Source organism: Actinia tenebrosa, unplaced genomic scaffold (genome assembly GCF_029948245.1).
Source record: "Actinia tenebrosa isolate PJP-AT-01 unplaced genomic scaffold, QUT_ActTen_1.0 PGA_scaffold9__36_contigs__length_13948895, whole genome shotgun sequence".
NCBI lineage: Eukaryota > Metazoa > Cnidaria > Anthozoa > Actiniaria > Actiniidae > Actinia > Actinia tenebrosa.
Window position 1 is genome coordinate 6,080,300 of NW_028292586.1, and position 26,426 is coordinate 6,106,725.

General features: G+C 35.7%; 5 protein-coding genes across 6 annotated transcripts; 4 read left to right on the plus strand and 1 right to left on the minus strand.

Annotated features, from left to right (window-relative positions):
- Window positions 1-786: 786 nt before the first annotated feature.
- On the plus strand, window positions 787-8,697 carry LOC116303202 (uncharacterized). Its single transcript, XM_089025020.1, has 3 exons — window positions 787-1,349; window positions 7,887-8,181; window positions 8,493-8,697. The coding sequence occupies exons 1-3, from the start codon at window positions 1,256-1,258 to the stop codon at window positions 8,695-8,697; spliced, it is 594 nt and encodes a 197-aa protein (XP_088881146.1). The 5' UTR covers window positions 787-1,255.
- Window positions 8,698-10,501: 1,804 nt separating this feature from the next.
- LOC148904599 (uncharacterized) lies at window positions 10,502-11,107 on the plus strand. Its single transcript, XM_089025021.1, has one exon. The coding sequence runs from the start codon at window positions 10,502-10,504 to the stop codon at window positions 11,105-11,107; it is 606 nt and encodes a 201-aa protein (XP_088881147.1).
- A 1,235-nt stretch (window positions 11,108-12,342) lies between these two features.
- Window positions 12,343-15,123, plus strand: LOC116303204 (uncharacterized). The gene is made up of 3 exons (XM_089025067.1): window positions 12,343-12,544; window positions 14,013-14,307; window positions 14,691-15,123. Exons 1-3 carry the CDS (start codon window positions 12,427-12,429, stop codon window positions 14,893-14,895), a joined length of 618 nt encoding a protein of 205 aa, XP_088881193.1. The 5' UTR covers window positions 12,343-12,426; the 3' UTR covers window positions 14,896-15,123.
- Window positions 15,124-18,434: 3,311 nt separating this feature from the next.
- Window positions 18,435-26,076, plus strand: LOC116303206 (uncharacterized). Of its 2 annotated transcripts, none has more exons than XM_031712701.2 (3): window positions 18,435-18,798; window positions 25,246-25,540; window positions 25,814-26,076. In XM_031712701.2, the coding sequence occupies exons 1-3, from the start codon at window positions 18,735-18,737 to the stop codon at window positions 26,016-26,018; spliced, it is 564 nt and encodes a 187-aa protein (XP_031568561.1). In that variant the 5' UTR covers window positions 18,435-18,734; the 3' UTR covers window positions 26,019-26,076. The 2 variants fall into 2 exon arrangements, with proteins under 2 accessions (XP_031568561.1, XP_088881362.1); XM_089025236.1 differs by lacking the exon at window positions 18,435-18,798 and adding an exon at window positions 23,855-24,056.
- LOC116303205 (uncharacterized) lies at window positions 19,510-21,988 on the minus strand. Its single transcript, XM_031712700.2, has 3 exons — window positions 21,758-21,988; window positions 20,098-20,389; window positions 19,510-19,778 (listed from the first exon to the last, which is right to left on the minus strand). The coding sequence occupies exons 1-3, from the start codon at window positions 21,822-21,824 to the stop codon at window positions 19,568-19,570; spliced, it is 570 nt and encodes a 189-aa protein (XP_031568560.1). The 5' UTR covers window positions 21,825-21,988; the 3' UTR covers window positions 19,510-19,567.
- Window positions 26,077-26,426: the final 350 nt, after the last annotated feature.

Genomic DNA, 26,426 nt, shown 5'->3' on the forward strand with positions numbered 1-26,426 from the left:
AAACATCAGTGATCAGAACGGAACAAAACCCTAAACAGAGAGACTTTTCAAGTAAAAACTGTAGAAATTCGTCGAAGAAATGTAGAATGATTCATTTGAATGAATTGAAACTTTCATGTTTTGTTAATAAAATAATGGATATAAAATGTTCTAATTTCCCTATAACGTCATACAGTTGTGCAGTGTTTCCAATTCGTGTCTTTTTTAATTATTGTTTTTGTATTTGAATATTAGCAGACCTCATTAGCATGCTAAAGTGTGATATACGAATTCGCTCTATTGGCATGTATTCATAGGGTGATAATGATGCTTTTAGAACCCTCATTATCTTATCACGGTGCTTGATAAGTGGGACGTCTTGGTACAACGGACACGTGTCTTATATGCAAAAGGTCTAATAGTACAAAATAGTGCTAATTAAACAAAAGAAAACAATGGAACTTGCATGAAATTGTACTATTTATTATTGCTTAAGTTTCACGGTTATATTGTTTGCACTCTACTGGTTCAGAATAGATGTCGGTCTTTAAGATGATGCTAAATACCTATACTTAAGTAACGTTGCACATGACAACGACTCTAACAAGTCAAGCTTTCACTTCTGGCTAGAAAGAAGCTAGAAAGCTTGGACAAATACACAACAATAGTTCCACCCTTCCCCCCCAAACACACACACACACACACACACACACACGCACAAACACAAAAAAACCCCACACGAAACATGATTTTCAAAACGAAGGTGGTATAGTAATTAGGTGTAAAACCGAATTTGGTGTTCAAAAACATCTTTATTCATAAGAGCAGCCGAATAGACGATAGTAGATTGCACATAGCAAGGGGTCTATAAAAATTGGCATGCTCTTATTCCGGAGGTTCAAACAAACTTAAAATAAGAATGTCATTAAACTGAAACATACGATACGATACTCAATTATGGAAGTCAGGATAAAATAGGTCTCTTCTCGAAGGAGTTGATTAATTTGTGATTAAAACCTGTATTAATGAGGGTTGCGCACGAGAAGACACATAAATATGGATATATCTCGCCCAAGTTCAAGAGGTCGGTGGGTTTATATCCTAGATACAATCTGTCAACCAACCAATCAGAAAAGGATTCGTAATTATTGATTCTTCAAGTTCAGGGTATTACAAAGAAACCATTAGTTTTCCCATCAGTTTGTTTTTTTCAGCTAACGTTAAACAACACTGACTTACCTCTCAGTCTGCTCATTCTGTAGCCAATCACCTTACTATGTTGATCTACGCTGTATTTCTTGTCTTGGCCATTGTGACCAGTGCCGAGGTGGCCGACGTGTCCGAGGTGGCCGATGTGTCCGAGGTTATTGGTAAGAACTACCCTAGTGTTGTCTCGTAGATTGGTGTTATAGTATTTATAGATTGACGATTCTTCAACCATTCTGCATTTTGTTTTCCAAGCTTTCAAGGCAATGTTACAAAATGTTGTTCAGTATACTCTTTTTGCAGGAGACATTCCCTGAAGATACAATGAAACAATTACTAGCCACGTAGTGCTTAAAAGTATTTAGTTCGATCAACTATGTAGTTGTAAAATAGAAATATGTTGGCTAATGGCAGTTAGTTGCTTACTGTGAAGGTGTGATCTAGAACGAGGGTTGATAAGCACCTCGTAGAATATCGAAGCATTAAATTTTAATAATACATTTATATCAGACAGTTACGGTGTGAAACTAAGCCGACCAACCAGATCGCTAAAGCTCAGCTACTCTTTTTTAACGAAGAAGGCTTTTTATTTATATTTGCCAAAATCTAGTCAATGTTTAGAAACTAAGCTCGACGTTAAATTACGAAGTGATTTGGAGCGTTTTTAAAAATTGTTATGAAAGGGTAATTGCGTGTAGGGTTGAAAACATTCTAGTAAAGACCTTTAACGTCGCTTGGTGATTTATTTAGAAAGCCTTCTTCATTCCTTCGAATTCCAGTACATGTACATTTAATCCTCAAGTCAGACAAAAACGAATCAAAAGTCAAAGAAAACCTATAGAACTCTCAGTCTTCTTTATTCTTTCCTTTCTGCTAGTCATATTAAATTCAGTCACTTGGCATAATTATTTCAATAAATTATTAAAAGATTTAAACAGTTAAAATTGATATTCATGATTCATCTGTGTGTCGTAATTGTTGCTGGTGCTACCATCTTCATATCCTTTAATCTTAATAATTTGTAATAGTTATATATTCAGGCTTTTATTGATTATTATGACATCGACAAAGTCAGAAAGTTTGAGGTAAAAAATCATAATTCTTGAGAAAAGGTATGCATGAGAATTTATGGGTGTGGAAGAAAAAAACAGGACGCGACTAGTCAGTCCTCAGTTGACCGAATATCTGTCAATTTTGATTCCATATAACTTCATTGGGATTGGGCCGATAAATAAAACTCTCAAGAAGCACACATTTTAGCTTGCTCTTTAAGAAGTAGGTGCTTATTTATTTAAGTTTTGTTTTGTCAAGTCATGTCAATAGCGGCAAGATTTGCATAACCAACATGGCGGTAATGACGTCACACGATTATGCTAATTAGTCATTCAAAGCCGCCAAAACTAAAAATCATTCGCATATTTTTTTCGTGTGTATGCCATCGAGTATACCCAGATATACTTCATATCCTATTTAATAGGCGAAAAATATATTTAAATGACATACGACATAACTGACATAAAGTTCATCCCGGTGTAAGGGTTGTAAAACTTCGGATTACTTTCGGATATCACGTGCACAGCTAGCTGCGCATGGCGAGAATAGCCGATGTTATCCGAAGTCCCGCGTACTGACTGGTCAACTTGACTGCTCTGTTTGCGTCTGCTTATGACTTTTTATTGACTGGGAAACATTTGACCAACGTTTCAAACATGATTTGGTAGGATTCTAGGATTCAGTGATTTCTACAAGTTAATCACAGCCAGGTTCCATCGAATATGTTAAGTGTTGTTTAATTATAGTGCTTTCAGGTATTTGCAATATCTAGAAAGAATTTATCGCAAAACACGACCACTGAAATTGGCGTGTTTGTGCTACACGAAGCATGTCAACAATGTCGCTTCATGCGACACGACTCAGATTTTTACAGTGACAATATTTGAGCCCTTTAAAGGGATAACTGAGCTCCGTAAGCAGAATATTAAGCCCTGAATACCTACAAGTGAATATTCTACATATACATGATTCAAAAATGTTTCTGTGTATCTATCAGCAGTAGACACATGTACTCATCGAGTACGTATTTTTTGTAGATGATCAAGGTCAGCAAAACTGTTGGGAGACCGGCTGGGTGAAAATTAGCCATCACACTGTCTGTTTCGAACCGAAAGGCAACCGCTACGGATCGTTTAACAACTATATCCGAGGAGGAATGGTAACGGCCATTAAACTGGAGTACGTATCGGGAAAGGTGCGCTGTATCGGGGGAGTGGAGTACGACAGTCGGTGGGGATGCTATAATTATGCTCCCTTTAAAAATTATCCCCTCGATGTCATTGTGACGGACGATAACGACAATATTTTGTTTCCTAAGAAAGAATATATCAAGTAAGTCATTTTAAAACTAATAGTGGATGGGAAAAAAAGGAAAGGGAAGTGGGAAGGAAGGAAGAAAGGAACAATGTAATGGGACAAAGGGAGGGGGTAAACGAAAAGAGAAAAGCAAAGAAAGAGCAGAGACACGAAGTAAGGTAAAAGGAAAAGAGAGAAAGCTGTTAATGTACAGACAGTCAGAGAGTCAGACAGACAGTCAGAGAGCCAGGCAGACAGACATATACAAACACTGTGACAAATAGACAGGCAGACAGACAACCAGGAAGACAGATAGACTGGCAGACAGACGGTCAAAGAGCTAGACAGACAGACACATACATACAAACACTGAGACAAAGAGATAAATAGACAGACAAACAGATTTACAGACAGACTGACAGACAGACAACCAGACAGACGGACAGACAGAAAAACAGACTTTAGCAGCATTTATTTATAGGCATTTATTTATAGGCACACCGCTGGTTTATGGTATTGGTCGCCGTTCGTTAACCCCTTGGATTCCGATGAGTTGATCTTTACAGATTACCGTACACCATTTTACTTCCCCTTGGATAAAGAAATGAGGATCTGGTACGGAGAAGATCTGAAGAACTGGGGCGAAGGCGACAACGCTGGTCGTGTTTGCGTCAATGTGTACGCTAGATTCAAGTTATAGAATGTTTGTCAATGTCAATTTGCGAACCCAATAAAACCAGTTAATAAACCGAACAACACCTTCAGTAAGTTAGTAATATAGTTTAGGGATTATCAGGCTATCTATTAGTTTAAAAGAAAGTACTAAACTTTTGAATTTTGAAGATATGTTTTGACAGAAACACCTGTCATCATCATTGTAAGAAAAATTGAATAAAGGTACTATTAAAACTTAAATCAAAGGAACAAAGCTATGTACTATTATTATAATCTAATATAAGTTTTGATCGTTGTTTTACCGTGTTTATGATTAAAGAGAAACGTCTAAATCATAGGCTTCTGGGTAGATTTCAATTCACTCATACGTTTTCTCGTATATTCGGTGTAAAGGAACAATTACACACGTGTTAACACTACACTTCTTATGTATGATTGTTAAGTATGAACTTAGTTGATGGATTCGAGCCTTCACATTAGGACGAGAGAATAGTGAGAGGACTGATGAGTCGGGATCCATGAGCAGCAAAATCGAAAACAGCTATTAACAACGATAATAAAACACGTGACCATGCCTGCAAAGCATAATGGGAGAAACAAAACGATCTCCAAGGCAACGAGGGCTAAGCCAATCAAAGAAGACTCGACGAAAACAAATCCTGTGAAAGTAAACATGAAGCTGATCGTCCCAAATATCACAAAAATGAAGATCGGAAACCACGTGACCAGGAAAGCGAAGCTTAGGAACAGTGACGCCATCGGCCGTTGCTTGGAAACAGAGGTGATATCAGCTGGTTTGATGTTTTGTTCCTGAAGATTATGTCATTGAGAAATCCATGTTACCTCGTGCGTAGGCCCCCATGGTTCTTGCTGTCTTTGTAGGAATAGACTCTAGTCGTTCAATTAACTCATTGAGGTTGTCTCGTAGGCGTGGTCTTGTTATGTTTTGAATACCATATAGGTTTGAAATCTGCTGAGGGAAACAATAATAACATAAATATATTTATTATTATTATTATTATTATTATTATTATTATTATTATTATTGCATCACACGAAAAAAAAGCGCGCTCAAAAATATATGTCTGTCTTAGAATCAAAAGAAAAGAAGAGAAAGCCGATAACTATTAAAATATCTCATGAATTCGAGTTTGTTGGTCGGACGTTCTGTATTCTTTTGTGAAAAACACAGGAAGCCCAATTTGAATAAAATTTAAAGGTGAAAATAATATTGGAAAAATTAAATAAATAATTATTATTTTAATTAGAGGTCAAGATAATGTCCTCCGCAATACGAAAGAGTAGAAAAGAAAAAACAAAAAACTGCATTAGGACATTTTGTTCGCGCGCTTCTTTGTTTTTATATATAATTCCCCCGGTGTCGTTGATATTTAACAATTATTATTGGTGGAATATTTATAGAGGCGCGAGTCTTCGACCAATCACAGCACGAAAAACTTTATTCAAGTCTAAAATTGTGATGAGTATAAATATAGATACATTTATACATATCAACAACATAAATTATATAGGAAAGAGTTACATATGGGGAAAAAAGGCGCGCGCGAAAAAATGTTCTAGTGCATTTTCTATTGATTTTGGTACTCTCTTGTATCACGGAGGATATTATCTTGACTTAATGATACTCAAGGAAGTAATTTGTTTACTCAAGGAATTGATTGTAGAAAACATTCAAATCAAGATAAATCATTCTATTCGAACCAACTTACCTTTCATAACTCCTCAAAATTTATTTTCATGTTCTGAAAAAACTCTGCCCATGCATTTTTCTTTGACATAAAATATCCTCTAAATGCTCCTTGTCTTGCGGAGAGAAGAGAACCGAGGAGAGAACCAACAAGCAACTCTACTCACGTTTTATTCACGTACCACACCGAGTCTGGGAATCGAACACGGGTCACAATGGTAAGAGGCAAGCGCTCTCACCCCTACACCTGACCAGGGATTTCTTTAACCAAAAATTACCCTCCAAATACTCCTTGTCTTGCGAGGATAGCACTTAATAGCTTAAGAGAACCGAAGAACCTGGAGAAAAACCCTTGAACACCAACCGTGTTCCAAAGATTAAGGTCATCCCACTATAATCCCTCCCTAAAAATAATCCCATCGAAAACCAGAGACAAATATAAATTCGAGGGCTTCTTTTCATTTCCCTACGCCATCTTGAAAGGAAATCGTGCCCATGTGCATCGAATCGAAAACGGGCGGTGACCTTGCAATTACAAACCAACCAATCAGAAAAGGATTCGTAGTTATTGGTTCTTCAAGTTCAGAGTATTACGGAGAGAGCATCAGTTTTTACATCAGTTGAGCTTCCATCAGCTAACGTTAACCAACAATGACTTATCTCTCATTCTGCTTATTCTGTAGGAAAACCCTTACTATGTTGATCTACGCTGTATTTCTCCTCTCGGCCATTGTGACCAGTGCCGAGGTGGCTGAGGTGTCCGACGTGTCCGACGCTGTTGGTAAGAACTACCCTAGTGTTGCCTTGTGTTGTTAACGAAGAAGCGTTCTAGTCAATGTTTTCTCAGAATTTAACTCAACTTTAAATCCAACTAATTTGGAATGTCAATGAAATTATAATTCTCGAGAAGTTACGCATGAGAATTTAAAATGTGGAAGAAAAAAAAAAACACACATCAGGGCGTGGCTAGTCAGTCCTCAGTTGACCGAATATCTGTCAATTTTGAATGCAAATAATTTCTGGTTAGTACAGTAAAACCCGCGTATAAGAACCTAGAGTTTTCCAAGTCAGCCTGAACAGGTTCATATATAAATGGTGCTAACTTGAAATCAGGCTATCTAGGTTCTTAAATGGGTTCTTAATTTTTGGTATGGAAAAGAGTACTTGCTTTGGTGGGCGTGGCATTTTATACATTAAGTAAATCATTAAATAAGATACTAAACAAAAACTGTTAGGTAGTAACTATTTAGATCTTATTTCATGGACACAGTGAAAGCACTCTAACATACAGAGTACTGTATTTCATTATTTACAAGAAAATAAACCAGATTGACTTTATATTTGGAAATTAAGAACCTACTTTGAGATTTCAGCCTGAAATGGTTCTTATGTGAAGGGTGCTTAAAATGACAATTTCAGCCTGATAGGTTCTTAAATTTCAGCTACTCAGCTCGATTAGTCTAGCTTTTCTGAGTAACTATTACTAATACCTGTTTTAATATTATATTGTAAATAAACTTTGAAAAATTATGTAATAAAGCTCAATAATTTTAGGTTCTTACACGCGGGGTTTTACTGTATTGTGCCGATAGCGATAAATGAAACATTCCAAAACCGCATTTTAGCTTGCTCTTTTTGAAGTTGGTGCTTATTATTTAAATTTTGTTTTGTCAAGTCATGATTTGAGTAATCAACATAGCTGCAATGGCATTACATGATTATATACGACCATCCACTTATGATTAATTACTTAGAACATTGTTACTCAACTAGATTAGCTTTTTAGTTATTTTGAGTAACATTTACTTATTATTTGTATAATTTTTCTAATTACCTTGAAATCAATTGTAAATATTTATAACAAAAAGTAATAAATTTGTTGTTGTTGTTGTTGTTGTTGTTGTTAATTAGTCATTAAAAATCGCCGAAACTGAAAATTAACCACATTTTTGTCGTATATTTTTCGTAGATGATCAAGGTCAGCAAAACTGTTGGGAGACCGGCTGGGTGAAAATTAGCCATCACACTGTCTGTTTCGAACCGAAAGGCAACCGCTACGGATCGTTTAACAACTATATCCGAGGAGGAGTGGTAATGGCCATTAAACTGGAGTACGTATCGGGAAAGGTGCGCTGTGTCGGGGGAGTAGAGTACGACAGTCGGTGGGGATGCTATAATTATGCTCCCTTAAAAAGTTATCCCCTCAATGTTATTGTGACGGACGATAACAACAACGTTTTGTTTCCTAAGCAGGAATATATCAAGTAAGTCATTTTAAAACTAATAGTGGATGGGAAAAAAAGGAAAGGGAAGTGGGAAGGAAGGAGGAAAGGGACAATCTAATGGGAAAAGGGAGGGGGTAAACGAAAGAATAAAAGGAGAGAAAGACTAGAGAGAGCTAGACAAACAGACACATACAAACACTGAGACAAATAGACAGACAAACAGATATACAGACAGACTGACAGACAGACAGACAGACACAGACAGACAGACAGACAGACAGACAACCAAATAGACAGACAGACAGAAAAACAGACTTTAGCAGCATTTATTTATCGGCATTTATTTGTAGGCACAACGCTGGTTTATGGTATTGGTCGCCGTTCGTTAACCCCTTGGATTCCGATGAGTTGATCTTTACAGATTACCGCACACCATTTTACTTCCCCTTGGATAAAGAAATGAGGATCTGGTACGGGGAAGATCTGAAGAACTGGGCCGAAGGCAACAACGCAGGTCGTGTTTACGTCAATGTGTACGCTAGATTCAAGTTATAGAACGTCTGTCAAGGTGTCAATTTGCGAACTCAATAAAACCAGTTAGCCACAAAACCTTCAGTGACTTATTAATAGATCGTCATTTTACCGTGTTTATGACTACAGGGTAGATTTCAATAGCGTTTTCCATAGATGACGTCACACTTGTGCATTATAGAGAAGCTCCCGCCGGCCCGCGCGAGCGGAGCACCATACTTAAGAAAAAATGGTAAACCATGAAGTTTATTTTTCATGGCTTGGCTGACGTCACTTCCGTCCGTCCGTCCGTCCGTCTGTGTACACAACACAGGAATCCCGCATGATGTCAAAGCAAAACTACTCACAAATGCGGCTCTCAAATGCACAGAAAAAAATCGCTTTAGGACTAGTTATAGACCAAAAACAATTTAAAAAACACTTTCATGTAGTCAAAGATGGATCAGAAGTGTTCTTTAAGAATGTTTTTTTAGGAAACAATCGCGGTATATATGTAGTTTTTCTGACAAGCATTTTTCTCGACGAATCGACAAATCAAAGACTTTCTCTCAAAACTTTTTATATTTCTATAGATAAGCTTAATTTATTTTAATGTTGGAGGAAATATAACACGGAGAGCATATTACGACAACAAATATTATTCCTCTATTTAGCTTTGTAAATCTTTAAAAATTCAATTCGGTTGTTTTTAACCAACTATCGTATGGTTTTCGTTTAAGGAAAATGCAGCTTTGTTCGCCTCCTATCGCGGGTCATATCGGCAAAACAAAGAAGACTTTCATTCAATAATTTTATATCCTTCTACAGAAAATTTATTTAACTATTGAATGAAACATAAATTTACACTGTTTATTAAGCTGTTCGAGCAAGTAAAATGATAAAAATGAGCTTAAATTTGTGTTGCTGAGAGATGTTATTGTATAAAGACCTAGACTTTCACTTTAAAAAGCTAAAAATATTCAAAAACATTTACAAACGCCAATTTACTGACAAGAAATGTGTCATTTTGTATTTTGCATTGCCTTTTGCATTATTTTCAATTTTGTCTCAGTTGTTCTTGTTAAGTTTAATTGAATGTATTGAAACTTCGTCTCGTTCTGTAAAAGACGTAATTAAGTAAGCTTATTTTCTGCTCACCTTAACCAGTTTTCAAGTCTGTTTTTTGGTCTTGATTTGTCCTAAATCTCCAGATTTTCGATTTCAATGAAAGACATCCGAGGTAAATTTTACTAAACTTGATATTGTACTGATTGGATTATCTGTAGTTATCTCTCATTTTCAGTCTTAAGTAAAAGAGATTCAAAGCCAAAAACTGTCGGCCTTGGAAAACTTTGTCGAAGAATCTACCAAGAACAAAACTAGCTCCCGAGGTTGGTGGTGAGTTGTGTACAAAATTCCTAAGTGGGAGAGTATACTCGCGCAAAACAAAAACAAAAACAAAACAATGTAGTGCATTTCGATTCGATTTTACTGCATGGTTTTTATAATGGGAGAAATTATCTTCATCTCGAATAAAAAATAATTGAAGATTTTCCCCCCGATCTTATTGTTACCTTTCAGTTTCATTCAAATTGTTATCCAGGAAATTGAAAGCATCGGACTATTGTTAAAGAATATTGATAGGAAGATTGGATAGTTTTGCATATTTCTATTAACTTTTGCATGACAGAGGACGAGTGTCCTCTTTTTCCGTTCTATGCTCTGTAGTAGTGGATTATTGTTCGTGAGTTTTTATTCCTTCTTGTGGTCCAACTTTCAGGTTAAAGTGGCTATCAAGCCTACAGGACTGATCTCTTGGTGATTTCAAAGCCTTTATGAATGAATAAGAATGTCCCCTACTTTCGTTTTGATATCTCTTTTCCGTTGCCGAGATATCCAATTTAAATCGGCATCTTTCTCACTTAGGCGTGTAAGTCAAGTCAGACGGTATCTCGATGATTCGAGCACTGAGAAACTTGTCCACGCTTTAATAACGTCAAAACTGGACCAGTGTAACAGTATGCTCTACGGGCTTCCTGATAAAGAGTTATCCAAGATTCAAAGAATTCAAAACTCTACAGCGAGAATAGTATCTCGAACCAAAAGATGTGAGCATATTACACCAGTTCTAAGAAAACTCCACTGGCTCCCCATCAAGAAGAGAATTATCTACAAGATACTTCTAATTGTCTACAAAGCTCTTCATGGTCTAGCTCCAGAATATATTAGTAAACTACTTCAACCATACAAGCCAAGGAGAGCCCTAAGATCAAGATCCAAGCAACAACTTAAAGTACCTTCATCAAGAACAAAGTACTACGGTGGACGTGCGTTCCCAATCTACGCACCAAAGTATTGGAACACTCTACAATTATACATCAAGCAGTCTGCTTCTCTGGATTCCTTTAAGAAGGAACTTAAGACTTTTCTTTTTTGCAACGAAATACGTTTTTGATATCACTGATATTACTGATATGATATTTAAACATGATATATATATATATATATATATGTATATATTTCTGCATTCTTTTTAGTTATTATTCATATGATTTTATATGATTTTATCAACATTTTTGATTAATTAATTAATTTTATTTTCAAATTTTCTAAGTATTTGTTAAGACCATTGAGACAGGTGTAATGGGCTTTATAAGAATTAAATTTATTATTATTATTATTGATAAACTGATAGAAACTGGCACTTAACAAACGCTTTCCAAAAGGATTAATAAAAAGGCATTATTTTTAAAACGAAGCCTTTTCCTAGAGCACTTTCGTGCAGAATAGATTTTGGTCTTTAAGATGAATAGAAGCTAAATACCTATGCTTAAGGAACGTTGCACATCACAACGACTCTGATAACAAGTAAATAATAATAAATATGGATATATCTCGCCCAAGTTCAAGAGGTCGATGGTTTTATATCCTAGATACAATCTGTCAACTAACTAACCAATCAGAAAAGGATTCGTAGTATTCGTAGACACTGATCTCGGAAAAACAGAGACCTTTTTTTAACACCTTGGGCAATTATTCACGTGTCTATCATTGCAAGGTCACCGCCGTTCTCGCTACGATGCAAAGGCACGGTTAACTTTCAAGATGGCGCAGGGAACTGTGAAGGGTACCATTCTGTTTCTCAACCTTGTATCGTATTATGGAATCCAAGTACTGACAGATATTTTCTACAAGAACTAACAATGGTCCTTCGTGCAATATCCGTGATTCGGTTCAATTAACATTTTTCATTCTATAGAATAGTAAGTTAAAGTAGCTAAATAGCAAGACCACAATACAGTGAACATGGTAACGCTACGATTCCAGAAAGTTGCATTTCTGATAAAAACTATCACTTCTGGCGTCTTTGAAAACTACTGACACTTAACAAACGCTTTCCAAAAAGGATTAATAAGGAAAACATTATTTTCAAAACGAAGCCTTTTCCTAGAGCACTTTCGTGCAGAATAGATGTTGGTCTTTAAGATGAAGCTAAATACCTATGCTTAAGGAACGTTGCACATCACAACGACTCTGATAACAAGTAAATAATAATAAATATGGATATATCTCGCCCAAGTTCAAGAGGTCGATGGTTTTATATCCTAGATACAATCTGTCAACTAACCAATCAGAAAAGGATTCGTAGTTATTGGTTCTTCAAGTTCAGGGTATTACAAAGAAACCATTAGTTTTTCCATCAGTTGAGTTTTCTTCAGCTAACGTTAACGAACTTCCCTCTCAGTCTTCGAAGTTTGTAGCGAAAACCTTACTATGTTGATCTACGCTGTATTTCTCGTCTTGGCCATTGTGACCAGTGCCGAGGTGGCCGACGTGTCCGAGGTGGCCGACGTGTCCGAGGTGGCCGATGTGTCTGACGCTGTTGCCAATGGTAAGAACTACCCTAGTGTTGTCTTGTAGATTGGTGTTATAGTATTTATAGATTGACGAGTCTTCAACCATTCTGCATTTTGTTTTCCAAGCTTTCAGGCAATGTTACAAAATGTTGTTATATAATGTTTTTGCAGGAGACATTCCCTGAAGATACAGTGAAACAATTACTAGCCATGTAGTGCTTAAAAGTATTTAGTTATCAACTATTTAGTTGTAAAATAGCTAAGAATTCACTCAGACATGAACTAAACAAAAAGACGCGTTGAGATATTCGCTTTTGTTCCCAATGTTCTGCCTTCTGCAAATCCACTATTTTGTAAAAAATGCAGCAACTGAATAGCTGCAATTAGACTAGACATCGTTGGTGTTGTTTTATTGACATAAGGCGTGCACTCTATGCAATCAATCAATCTATAGCTCGCTATTCTTAAAACTGATTTACATGATTTTGAGGTTCTACTAAAATATGCTTTCGTTGCCAGAAATACCGGTCATCTTAATTTCGTTTCTGATCTCAGCTTTAATGTTTGTTTTTAGCGTTTATATATGGAGCACTGCAATGTCTGAAGTGGTTCAGACCAAGTCTCGTGTCCTTTTCATCAGTGAATGTCAGTCAGTCAATGACCAAATGGTTTAAAGACTGATTTGCATTTAGATTGGAATATGGCATGAACTTCGAGTTAGAAATGTGATTTTTCGTATTTTAGCCAGAAGACATGAAAGTAAATAAATTCTGTTTAGCCTCAGACGCTCATTGAGATTTCCGACCAACAAAGTTTTCTGAAATAGGTGTATGCCGTTTCCAAGATTTATATTGAGTAAGGATAAAGCCTTAGAAAGTCTTCTTCATTCCTTCGAATTCCATTATATTTAATTCTCAGGTCAGGCAAAAACGAATCAAAAGTCAAAGAAAACCTATAGACCTCTCACTCTAATTTATTCTTTCCTAGTCATAATTCAGTCGCTCAGTCTATAACTATATCAATAAGTTATTATTAAATCACTAAAACAGTTGAAAGTGACTCGTCTGTGCGTCGTAATTGTCCTTTAATTTTAATAATTTGTAATAGTTATAGATTCAGTCTTTTATTGATTTTAATGATATCAACAAAGTCAGAAAGTTTGAGGTAAAAAATTCTAATTCTTGAGAAGGCATACATGAGAATTATGGGTGTGGAAGAAAAAAGAACAGGACGCGGCTAGTCAGTCCTCAGTTGACCGAATACCTGTCAATTTTGATTCCATATAACTTCATTGGGATTGTGCCGATAAATAAAAGTCTCAAGAAGCACACATTTTAGCTTGCTCTTTAAGAAGTAGGTGCTTATTTATTTAAGTTTTGTTTTGTCAAGTCATGTCAATGGCGGCAAGATTTGCATAACCAACATGGCGATTAAGACGTCACACGATTATGCTAATTAGTCATTCAAAGCCGCCGAACTGAAATATAACCACGTTTTTTGTAGATGATTCAGGTCGGCAAAAGTGTTGGGAGACCGGCTGGGTGAAAATTAGCCCTCACACTGTCTGTTTCGAAGCGAAAGGCAACCGCTACGGATCGTTTAACAACTATGTCGGAGGAAGAATGGTAACGGCCATTAAATTGGAGTACGTGTCGGGAAAGGTGCGCTGTATCGGGGGAGTGAAGTACGACAGTCGGTGGGGATGCTTTAATTACGCCTACTTTAAAAAATTTCCCCTCGATGTCATTGTGACGGACGATAACAACAACGTTTTGTTTCCTAAGCAGCAATATATCAAGTAAGTCATTTAAAAAATAATAGTGGATGGGAAAAAAAGGAAAGGGAAGTGGGAAGGAAGGAAGAAAGGGACAATGTAATGGGACAAAGGGAGGGGGTAAACGAAAGGAAAAAAGCAGAGAAAGAGAAGAGACACGAAGTAAGGTAAAAGGAAAAAGAGAGAAAGCTGGCAATGTACAGACATTCAGAGAGCCAGACATATACAAAACACTGAGACAAATAGACAGACAGACAGATAACCAGGAAGACAGATAGACAACCGCATAGACACATACAAACACTGAGAAACAGACAGACAGACTGAAAGACAGACAGACAACCAAATAGACAGACAGACAGAAAAACAGATTTTAGCAGCATTTATTTATCGGCATTTATTTATAGGCACAGAGCTGGTTTATGGTATTGGATGCCGTTCGTTCACCCCTTGGATTCCGACGAGTTGATCTTTACAGATTACCGCACACCATTTTACTTCCCCTTACATAAAGAAATGAGGATCTGGTACGGGGAAGATCTGAAGAACTGGGGCGAAGGCAACAACGCAGGTCGTGTTTGCGTCAATGTGTACGCTAGATTCAAGTTATAGAATGTTTGTCAATGTCAATTTGCGAACTCAATAAAACCAGTTAATAAACCGAACAACACCTTCAGTAAGTTAGTAATATAGTTTAGGGATTATCAGGCTATCTATTAGTTTAAAAGAAAGTACTAAACTTTTGAATTTTGAAGATATGTTTCGACAGAAACACCTGTCATCATCATTGTCAGAAAAATTGAATAAAGGTACTATTAAAACTTAAATCAAAGGAACAAAGCTATGTACTATTATTATAATCTAATATAAGTTTTGATCGTTGTTTTACCGTGTTTATGATTAAAGAGAAGCGTCTAAATCATAGGCTTCTGGGTAGATTTCAATTCACACATACGTTTTCTCGTATATTCGGTGTAAAGGAACAATTACACACGTGTTAACACTACACTTCTTATGTATGATTGTTAAGTATGAACTTAGTTGATGGATCCGAGCCTTCACATTAGGACGAGAGAATAGTGAGAGGACTGATGAGTCGGGATCCATGAGCAGCAAAATCGAAAACAGCTATTAACAACGATAATAAAACACGTGACCATGCCTGCAAAGCATAATGGGAGAAACAAAACGATCTCCAAGGCAACGAGGGCTAAGCCAATCAAAGAAGACTCGACGAAAACAAATCCTGTGAAAGTAAACATGAAGCTGATCGTCCCAAATATCACAAAAATGAAGATCGGAAACCACGTGACCAGGAAAGCAAAGCTTACAAACAGTGACGCCATCGGCCGTTGCTTGGAAACAGAGGTGATATCAGCTGGTTTGATGTTTTGTTCCTGAAGATTATGCCATTGTTCTTCAAAGAAATCTATGTTACCTCGTGCGTAGGCCCCCATGGTTCTTGCTGTCTGGGGAATAGCCTCTAGTCGTTCAATTAACTCATTGAGGTTGTCTCGTAGGCGTGGTCTTGTTATGTTTTGAATACCATATAGGTTTGAAATCTGCTGAGGGAAACAATAATAACATAAATATATTTATTATTATTATTATTATTATTATTATTATTATTATTATTATTATTATTGCATCACACGAAAAAAAAGCGCGTTCAAAAATATATGTCTGTCTTAGAATCAAGAGAAAAGAAGAGAAAGTCTATTAAAAAATCTCATGAATTCGAGTTTGTTGGTCGGACGTTCTGTATTCTTTTGTGAAAAACACAGGAAGCCCAATTTGAATAAAATTTAAAGGTGAAAATAATATTGGAAAAATTAAATAAATAATTATTATTTTAATTAGAGGTCAAGATAATGTCCTCCGCAATACGAAAGAGTAGAAAAGAAAAAACAAAAAACTGCATTAGGACATTTTGTTCGCGCGCTTCTTTGTTTTTATATATAATTCCCCCGGTGTCGTTGATATTTAACAATTATTATTGGTGGAATATTTATAGAGGCGCGAGTCTTCGACCAATCACAGCACGAAAAACTTTATTCAAGTCTAAAATTGTGATGAGTATAAATATAGATACATTTATACATATCAACAACATAAATTATATAGGAAAGAGTTACATATGGGGAAAAAAGGCGCGCGCGAAAAAATGTTCTAGTGCATTTTCTATTGATTTTGGTACTCTCTTGTATCACGGAGGATATTATCTTGACTTAATGATACTCAAGGAAGTAATTTGTTTACTCAAGGAATTGATTGTAGAAAACATTCAAATCAAGCTAAATCATTCTATTCGAACCAACTTACCTTTCATAACTCCTCAAAATTTATTTGCACAGTTTGAAAAAACGTCATAATTGTGTGTTGACGTTATAATTCAGTGCAGGAATAGTTGCGTAGCAACGTCGTGGATAACAAGAAAGACAGAAGAGAAGTTGAAAAACTTTCAGATCGCAAACAGTTTTTGAATTTATGAATACTTGTACACATACAAGGCCAAGGGTTGTTACTGCGGGCGGCTATCAGTGATCAGATAATAATAATAATAATAATAATAATAATAATAATAAAGGATAATAATGATAATAATAATAATAATAATAATAATGATAATAATAATGATAATAATAATAATTAATGATAATAATGATAATAATAATGATAATGATAATGATAATAATAATGATAATAATAATAATAATAATTAATGATAATAATGATAATAATTTTTTTTTTAATTTTAATTTTTAAATTTTATTAAATTTCTCACTAAGAAAAAAAATTGTATTTGGTATCTATATAGATATATACGACGTATAGATTATCTCTTCATATATCCTACAATAAAAAATTTATCTATTTATAATAATAATAATATAAAAAAAAGAGAAAAAGAAAAACTGTAATAAAATATACTGTAATAAAAATATATCTACTAATGTATAACCATAAAATCTATGTAGTAAAAATTAATCCTTATAATATATGTTAACAAAAAAATAGTAATAATGACAAACATATATATATATATATATGTTAAGTATTTAGTTAATTGCTGCATTTGCAGTCTCAATTTAACATCCAAGTCTATGTCCTTTATGTTCCTAAATACTCTTCTTGTGGTTCTTGAGCCCCTAAGGCATATAAGAGCTGATCTCAAAAGGGAGAAAGAAACCTTTGCTCGTATCCAGGATACAGTGGTGGCATAATCTTCTCCTTTCTTGTTGGCAATTAGTTCGGCGAGCCTACTGTGGTATCTTCTGCACTCATCTGCCATACCTCCAGTTGTAGTGAATACTAATGGCGTAAAAGTGATAATAGTAATGATAATAATGATGATAATAATGATAATAATAATAATAAATAATGATAATAATAATAATAATAATTAATGATAATAGTACGGGTGCTCCGCGGCATCTGAGAAAGCATTAAGTGCGTGGCTTTTGATTAACGACACTGTATTGTGAAATAGTAACAAAACTAAAATAATTACAAAAAGTATTTTAAAACTTATTGATAAATATTAAATAATTTTTCCATTATTTTATATATCATATAGTTAAGATGGTACGTGCGCGCTGATTGGTCGAAAACTGTGCTTAATTATTGCACGGAGCACAGTGCTGTCTTTCTTTTCGCGTGAATAAATTCAAGACCAAAATAAAATTAGTACTTTGATAATAAAACCGATAAAACAGCTTTTTCGGTGCTCCGTTCAGTTATAAAGCACTTAGGAAGCGCCGTAAAGCACTCAAGAAGTGTCAGAAGCACTCGCCTACGGTTCGTGCTAATGCACTTCCTGCGTCCTTTTTTATTGAACGGAGCACGGAGCTGTTTTATTTCTTAAATTTTCCTTTTCCCCAAAAAATTGTTATTAACATCATCATATTCTCCCTTTTCGTTCTTTCCTTTTTATTTTGCTCTTCTGAAAATTCAAACGATAACATGCCGATCAAATTCAAAGCCTCCACCAACCTGAAGAATATTAATGTGCCGAGTTTACTCTCGGCTTCTCGTTTCCTTCGCGCCATTCCCTCGGATGGCCGTCGTAACCGGAAGTCCACTATTTCAATGCAAACGCTGGCCAAAAAATCGCGGGCAGCATATGATTGTTGGACGTTGGGAAGATTGAATTCATCAACATGACAAAGAATGTAGAAGTTTTTAAAATCCTTCTCGCTTATAGATATCTTTCGCAAGTTTTAAATTCAATTCATGCTGCTATAAAGGTTCTCAAATCTACTACAAGTAGTTTTTATTGAGAAAATTCAAGTTCTCCTTGTGTATTCGGTGAAAAGAATGCTTGGATCAAGTACGAATTCACTTGGTAAATAATTCGAAATTCAAGAATCTATGTACAGAGAAGAAGCTTCATCATCAACTGCGACTTCCATACTCCTAAGGGTTTATTCACGAACTAGTTTGGCACATTAATGGGGAGACGTCTACTGACAATGAGCTGTACGAGAACTGTGTTGGTCATACTGTTGATGAATGGTAGGTTAAAATGCTGAAATTGTTGGAGTTATAATATAGTTGTTATCTTATGTATTGAACTTAAGGTTTTCAAGGGAAAAATGGAGAATTAGCTAGAATTTGTATTATGAAATTTAAACATCATCAGGTTTTGGTTTCATTCGCCATTTCTTTCTTTCTTTATGTATATCAAAGTTTTTAAGTTTGCTCCAAAAACTTTGTCTTCTTCTGTTTATTTATTGATATATACACAAAGGGTGGCTGACTTTGCGAAAGTCAATAAGTTATACTAGTTATAATTAACACTATGTTGACCCGCTGTGATATAAAAGCATGAAAAGCACTAGTAATCCAGAGAAAAAATCCTGAATAAAAGCCAATAAAAAATATGTTGCCAAGCTAAATGTAGTTGCCCCAGGGGGTGGTTTTTGTTTTTTTTTACTATTCAGTAGCGCAAAATTCTTTCCCATACAGATACCCACGTGTTATCGATAGGAAGTGTAGTGTTAACACATGTGTGTCTTGTTCATCGACTCAATATATTCGACAAAAGTGTATGTCAGAGAAAGGACGTATGTGTGAATTGAAATCTACCCAGAAACCTAACTTTCCGAGTTCGGCGATTCTCTGTAGTCATCATCTCACCTCCTCCCCCTCCCTCCTCCCCCCTTCCCCCTCTGTAGTCATAAACACGGTAAAATGACGATTAAAACTATAATAACTCACTGAAAGTTTTGGTCAGTTTACTAACTGTTTTTATTGACTTCGCAAATCGACATTGACAAACAGTCTATAACTTGAATCTAGCGTACACATTGACGCAAACACGACCCGTGTTGTCTCCTTCGGCTCCGGTCCAGGCATCCTTCAGATCTTCTCCGTACCAGATCCTCATTTCTTTATACAAGGGGAAGTAGATTGGCGTAGCGTAATCTGTAAAGATCAACTCTTTGTCTAAGGGGTGAACGAACGGCAACCAATACCAAACACCATAGGGGTACCTACAACAAATGCCAAAAATTTTTGATTTAAAGTTTTTTGTTTTGGATGCTTGGATGTCTGTCTGTCTGTCTGTCTGTCTCTTTTGTGGCTGGCTGGCTCTCTGAGTTTCTGTCTTTCTGTCTGTATCTTGCCAGCTTTCTTCTCCCTCCTCATTTCACTTTCGTGTCTCATTCCTTTTCCTTCTTTTTCCCTTCCGTTTTCCCCTCCTCCCTTTCCTCTCTCTCTTAATTTTTCCCATTACATTGTCCCTCTCACTTTTCCTTCCCACTTCCCTTTCCTTTTCATCCACTAATATTGAATAGAACTAGAATGACTTACGTGATAAATTCTTTCTTAGGAAACAACATATTGTTTCTATTGTCCGTCAGCACAACAGCGAGCGGATGGGTTTTAAAATAATCATTATTGCAACCCCAATGACTTTTGCCCCCGGCTGCCGCGACACAGTTCACCATTCCCGACACGTACTCCAGTTTTATGGCGGCGACTATTCCTCCTCGGACATAGTTGTGAAACGAACCGTAGTGGTCTCCTAATGCTTCGAAACAGACAGCGTGGCGGCTAATTTTCACCCAATCGCTCTCCGCACAGGAATGCTTACCTTCATCATCTACAAAAAAAAAAACACACGAAAAATTGTGGTTAATTTTCAGTTCGGCTGCTTTAAGTGACTAATTAGCATAATAGTGTGACGTCATTGCCGCCATGTTGGTTATGCAAATCTTGCCGTCATTGACTTGACAATACAAATTTTAAAGCACTAACTTCAACAAAGGCAACGAAAAATGTATTACTTTCGGAAGTTTTAATTATTGCTATCGAAATCCCAATGAAGTTATATGAAATCAAAATTGACAGATATTCGGTCAACTGAGGACTGACTAGCCGCGTCCTGTTTTTTTCTTCCACACCCATAAATTCTCATGCATACCTTCTCAAGAATTATAATTTTTACCTCAAAATTTGTGACTTTGTCGATGTCATTAAAATCAAACTATAATTCCTGAATCTATTTTTCTTCTAAGAATTCATGGAAATTAATAAAATACTAGGAAATAAAGATGGTGTAGAACCAGGAATAAATTACGACACAGATGAGTCATGAATATTTCAATCGTTAAAATAATCATACTCAGCGACTCAATTACGATTCGCGAAAAGAAAAGCCCGAATAAAGCAAACTTAGAGCCGGTGTATCCATTTTCCTCGACTATTGAATGGTTAGTCCGACTTGAGGGTTAAATGTATTGGAATTTGAAGGAACAAATGAGGCAAAAGAAAGGTCTTTGTCCGGAATGTTTTCCACCCACACGCCGTTAACCTTTTATAACGATTTAAAGGAAAACTCCAAATGACTTAAATTTCAAAGTACAGCTCAATTCAAAACATTGCAAATCGATTTTGATGATACATATTTATAAAGACTTCATTAAAAAATCCGTTTCTAACTCGAAGTTCATGGATCATTTTCAATTCTAAAAGGAATCTACCTTGGTCGGCTGTGAAAATATTACAATTTGCAGCGTCCTACCTGTATCACCGATATATGGCGTGCACTCTATCGGTCTTTAAGGAATGTCTGCTGCAAAACATTATAGCTTGCTTAAATGACGTGTAACAACATTTTAAAAACATTCCCTGAAGATGGAAACCTAGCCTGAGATCTTGGAAAACACCATACCAAATGGTTGAAAAATTATCATCAATCTTTATATAGATAGCATACCATAAATATGTGAAAAAGTTAACTAACAAAATTGTACAAATTAGTGCAAAGTGTTATAGGTATAGTGCATGCCATGTATCTGTGTAAAACTTTGTAAGAAACTGCACAAATTTGCACAATGAATTAGTAAGTTTTGTAGCCGTCAGTAGACTGTAGACCTACAAAAATTAACTTTTTCACCGATATATGGTATGTACCCACTCTATGCGCAGCTAACGTCAATCTACAAGACAACATTAGGGTAGTTCTTACCAACAACCTCAGACACCTCGGCACTGGTCACAATGGCCAAGACAAGAAATACAGCGTAGATCAACATAGTAAGGTGATTGGCTACAGAATGAGCAGACTGAGAGGTAAGTCAGTGTTGGTTAACGCTAGCTGAAAAAACCAAACTGATGGCAAAACTAATGGTTTCTCTGTAATACCCTGAACTTGAAGAACCATAAATCACTACGAATCTTTTCCTGATTGGTTGGTTGACAGATTGTCTCTAAGATAAAACTGAACCACTTTGATTCATTAATATAATTTTTGATTACAAATCAACCCCTCTGAGAAGAAACATATTTTTCCTTGACAAGTCCATAGTTTCAGAGAGTATCTTGTATTTCAGTCTGCTGACATTCTTTAAGCTTGTTTGAACCTCCGGCATGCTGCTTTCTTTGAAGACAAAATTCGCGATAAAACTATGGTGGAGGGAGGGGAAGGGTAGATCGATTGGAGGAGCATTAAATATGAATAAATAAATATAATCATTAAACACAATTCCATCACGAGAAATAAATTGCTATTGTTAAAAAATACAACAACATTGGTTCTAAGAAAATCCAAAAAGAGAATAGTATATTTTTGCTTGAAATAAACATGATCCATGTTAACTCTTTTAGGAAAACCGCGTGTATCTGTGCGGCCAGCTTTCTAGTAAGGCATCAAGAGGTATTAATTTCGTTTAGACATGCCACTTTTTATAGACCCCTTGCCGTGTGCCATCTACTATCGTCTATGAGGCTGCTCTTATAAAGAAAGAATTCTTTTAAAAACCCGATAGTACACCAAAGTCGTTTTGAAAATAATTTTCACGATAAATCTATGGTGATGGAGGGGAATGGGGGGATCGATTGGAGAGGCATTTCGTGTATTAACGATTTTTATTTGAATAATCATTAGACAAAACTTCTAAATCTAATCATTATCGCAACAAATAGTCGAAGTATTCAATATTTATTTTTCGAAATATTGGTTCTAATTTGCCCAACTCTATGGCCTTGACAAAATCTCTGGAAAAAATTAAAAAATCTACATTTCTCAATGCGTTACACATATCTTCAATAATGCCATTATTTCGTGCTGTTTGCTAAACGATTGGAAAGTGGCAAGGGCTTTGTCTATGTCGAGGACCACCTGAAAATTATCAATTATGGTAAGGTGCGAACCCTGACTAATAAAGTTATTATTATTATTATTATTATTACTATTATTATTATTGTTATAAAAAGGATCAATTTCTGTTCTTCCAGTAATAGTAAAATAATGGAATTATGTATGAGCAGTCGATATACGAATACCTCACAACTAATAGCAATACTACAATAGAGTTCACAGGTTAACGATACTTTTCTAGAAAGCTGCATGTCTGAAAGCACAAACACAAGTTTTCCAACAATAATGAAAACCATTATTTTTAAAGCGAAGCCGTTAAAGTACTTTAGTGCAGAATCGATTTCGGTTTTAAATTTTTAAGAAAGAAGTAAATATTTATGCTTAAGTAATATCGAATAGTCTTTTTTTAAATCGTTATTTATAAGCAGCGCATTGACGATAGTATAAACGAATTAATACCTCTTGCTGCGTTACTAGAAAGCTGGCCGCACAGATACGCACGGTTTTCCCAAAAGAGTTAACATGGATCATGTTTTTTTCAAGCAAAAATATACTATTCTCTTTTTGGATTTTCTTAGAACCAATGTTGTTGTATTTTGTAACAATAGCAATTTATTTCTCGTGATGGAATTGTGTTTAATGATTATATTTATTTATTCATATTTAATTTTCCTCCAATCGATCTACCCTTCCCCTCCCTCCACCATAGTTTTATCGCGAATTTTGTCTTCAAAGAAAGCAGCATGCCGGAGGATTCAAACAAGATTAAAATAAGAATGTCAGCAAACTGAAATACAAGATACTCTCTGAAACTATGGACTTGTCAGAGTAAAATATGTTTCTTCTCAGAGGGGTTGATTTGTAATCAAAAATTATATTAATGAATCAAAGTGGTTCAGTTTTATCTTAGAGACAATCTGTCAACCAACCAATCAGGAAAAGATTCGTAGTGATTTATGGTTCTTCAAGTTCAGGGTATTACAGAGAAACCATTAGTTTTGCCATCAGTTTGGTTTTTTCAGCTAACGTTAACCAACACTGACTACCTCTCAGTCTGCTCATTCTGTAGCCAATCACTTAACTATGTTGATCTACGCTGTATTTCTTGTCTTGGCCATTGTGACCAGTGCCGAGGTAAACGAGGTGTCCGATGTGTCAGAGGTTGTTGGTAAGAACTACCCTAATGTTGTCTTGTAGATTGGCGTTAGCTGCGCATAGAGTGGGTGCATACCATATATTCTTCAAAGAAATTGCATAAATAGTTGCTACAAAACTTTACACTAATTTGTACAACTTTGAGTGCGTATTTCATGGTATGTCCTTAAAAAACTTTGTAAAGAATTGTAATAATCTGCTTTTCTTCCCAATGTTCTACTATAGTAGGCTAAGAGTCTACGAGTTCGTTGAGGGTTTTACGGTGCAAGACATGCTTTTCTGATCTCAGCTTTATTGTTTATGTAGGATTTATATATGGAGCGTTCTGAAAAGGTCTTCCATGAATGTCGGTAAAATAATCTAAAATATTCTATATCTATTTCAAAAAACGTCGGTTGGAGATCTGAAATATCAGGCATGAACTTCGGTTAGAAACAGCTTTTTTATGAAAGACATATTTTTATTTTTACTTGCCAAAATGAACAAGTCAATGTCTAGTTAAACCGCCGCTCAACTTCTAATTTGGAGTGTTTCTTTAAATCGTTATAAAAAGTTAACAGCGTGTGGGTGGAAAACATTCCGATAAAGACCTTTAATGTCGTTGGTGATTCCTTTTGCCTTACTCATTATCATTATCATGACTCGGCATCTTAACTTATTCTTGATTTATTTATAATTCATTCTTAATTTACTTACGATTTATTTAATTTATTTTATCAATTTATTGTTGGTGCTTCCACCTTTATTTCTTATTTTATTAATTTGCCGTGATGAATTCGTAGAAGAAGAATAATTCAGGCATTATAGATTTTAATGTTATCAACAAAGCTAGAAAGTTAGAGAAAAAAATTTTATTCTTGAGAAGTTATAAATGAGAGTTTCTGGGTGTGAGGGGGAAAAAACACCAGGACGCGGCTAGTCAGTCCTAAGTTGACCAATTATCTGCCAATTTTGATTCAAATAACTTCATTGGAATTTTGATAGTAATAATAAAACTTTTCAAGAACACACATATTAGCTTGTTCTTTTAGAAGTAGATGCTTATTTATTTAATTTTTGTTTTGTCAAGTCAAGTCAATGGCGGCATAATTTGCATAAACAACATGGCGATAATGACGTCACACGATTATGCTAATTAGTCTCTTAAAGCAGCCAAAAATGAAAATCAAATATATTTTTTTGTGTCTTTTTTTTTCTTGTAGATGATCAAGGTCAGAAAAGCTGCGAGGATAGCGATTGGGTGAAAATTAACCAGCATACTGTCTGTTTCAAAGGCAAAGGCAACCACTACGGTTCGTTTTACAACTATGTCCGAGAAGGATTGATCACGGCCATTAAACTGGAGTACGTGTCGGGAACGATTCGCTGTCTGAAGGAAGTTCAGTACGATAGTCGGTGGGGATGCAATGGTTATTCTCTCGTTAAAGACTATCCGTTCAATGTCATTGTGACTGACGATAACGACAATGTTTTGTTTCCCAAGAAAAAATATGTCAAGTAAGTCTAAAGATAAAAATAATATTTGAGGGAAAGGAAAGGGAAGTGGGAAGGATGGGTGAGAGGGACAACTGAACATGGGATGTGAAAAGAGACAGGAAAAGGTGAGGAAAGGGAAGCGGGGAAAATGAGAGGAAAAAAGAAGGAAAGGAGACTGAAGAGACACGGCGTAAAGTGAAAGAAAGACGGGTAGAAAGTATGTACAGTAGGCTGACTGAGTTCTGAACAAGAATCCAAAAACATTATGAATCAAACAAATATTTACATTTGTAGGTATCCTGCTGCTTTATATTATTGGATGCCGTTCATTAACCCCGTAGATGCCGATGAACTGGTCTTTATGGATTACCGCACACCATTTTACTTCCCCTTGGAGAAAGAGTTAAGGATCTGGTACGGAGAAGATCTGAAGAACTGGAGCGAAGTCGACAACGTTGGTCGTGTTTGCGTCAATGTGTACGCTCAATTCAAGCTATAGATTGTTTGTCAATGTCAATTTGGGAAAACAATAAAACTAGTTACTAAACTGACCAAAACCTTCAGTGAGTCATTAATAGTTTTAATCGTCTTTTTACCGTGTTTATGACTACAGAGAATCGTCCAAATCTTAGGCTTCTTCTCCTTTACGTCCTTCTCATACGCTTTTAATTTGTTGAATATGTTGAGGAACGATTACAAAATGTGTTAACACTGCACTTCTTATCTATAGTTGTTGAATCTTACTTGATCCGAGCATTCAATGTAGGACGAGAGAATAGAAAGAGGACTGGTGATGAATCGGTTGAGCCATCAGCAGCAACTTAAAATCGAAAAACGATAATAAAACACATGACCATGCCTGCAAAGCATATTGAGAGAAACAAAACGTCGATCGTTTGGTTCTCTC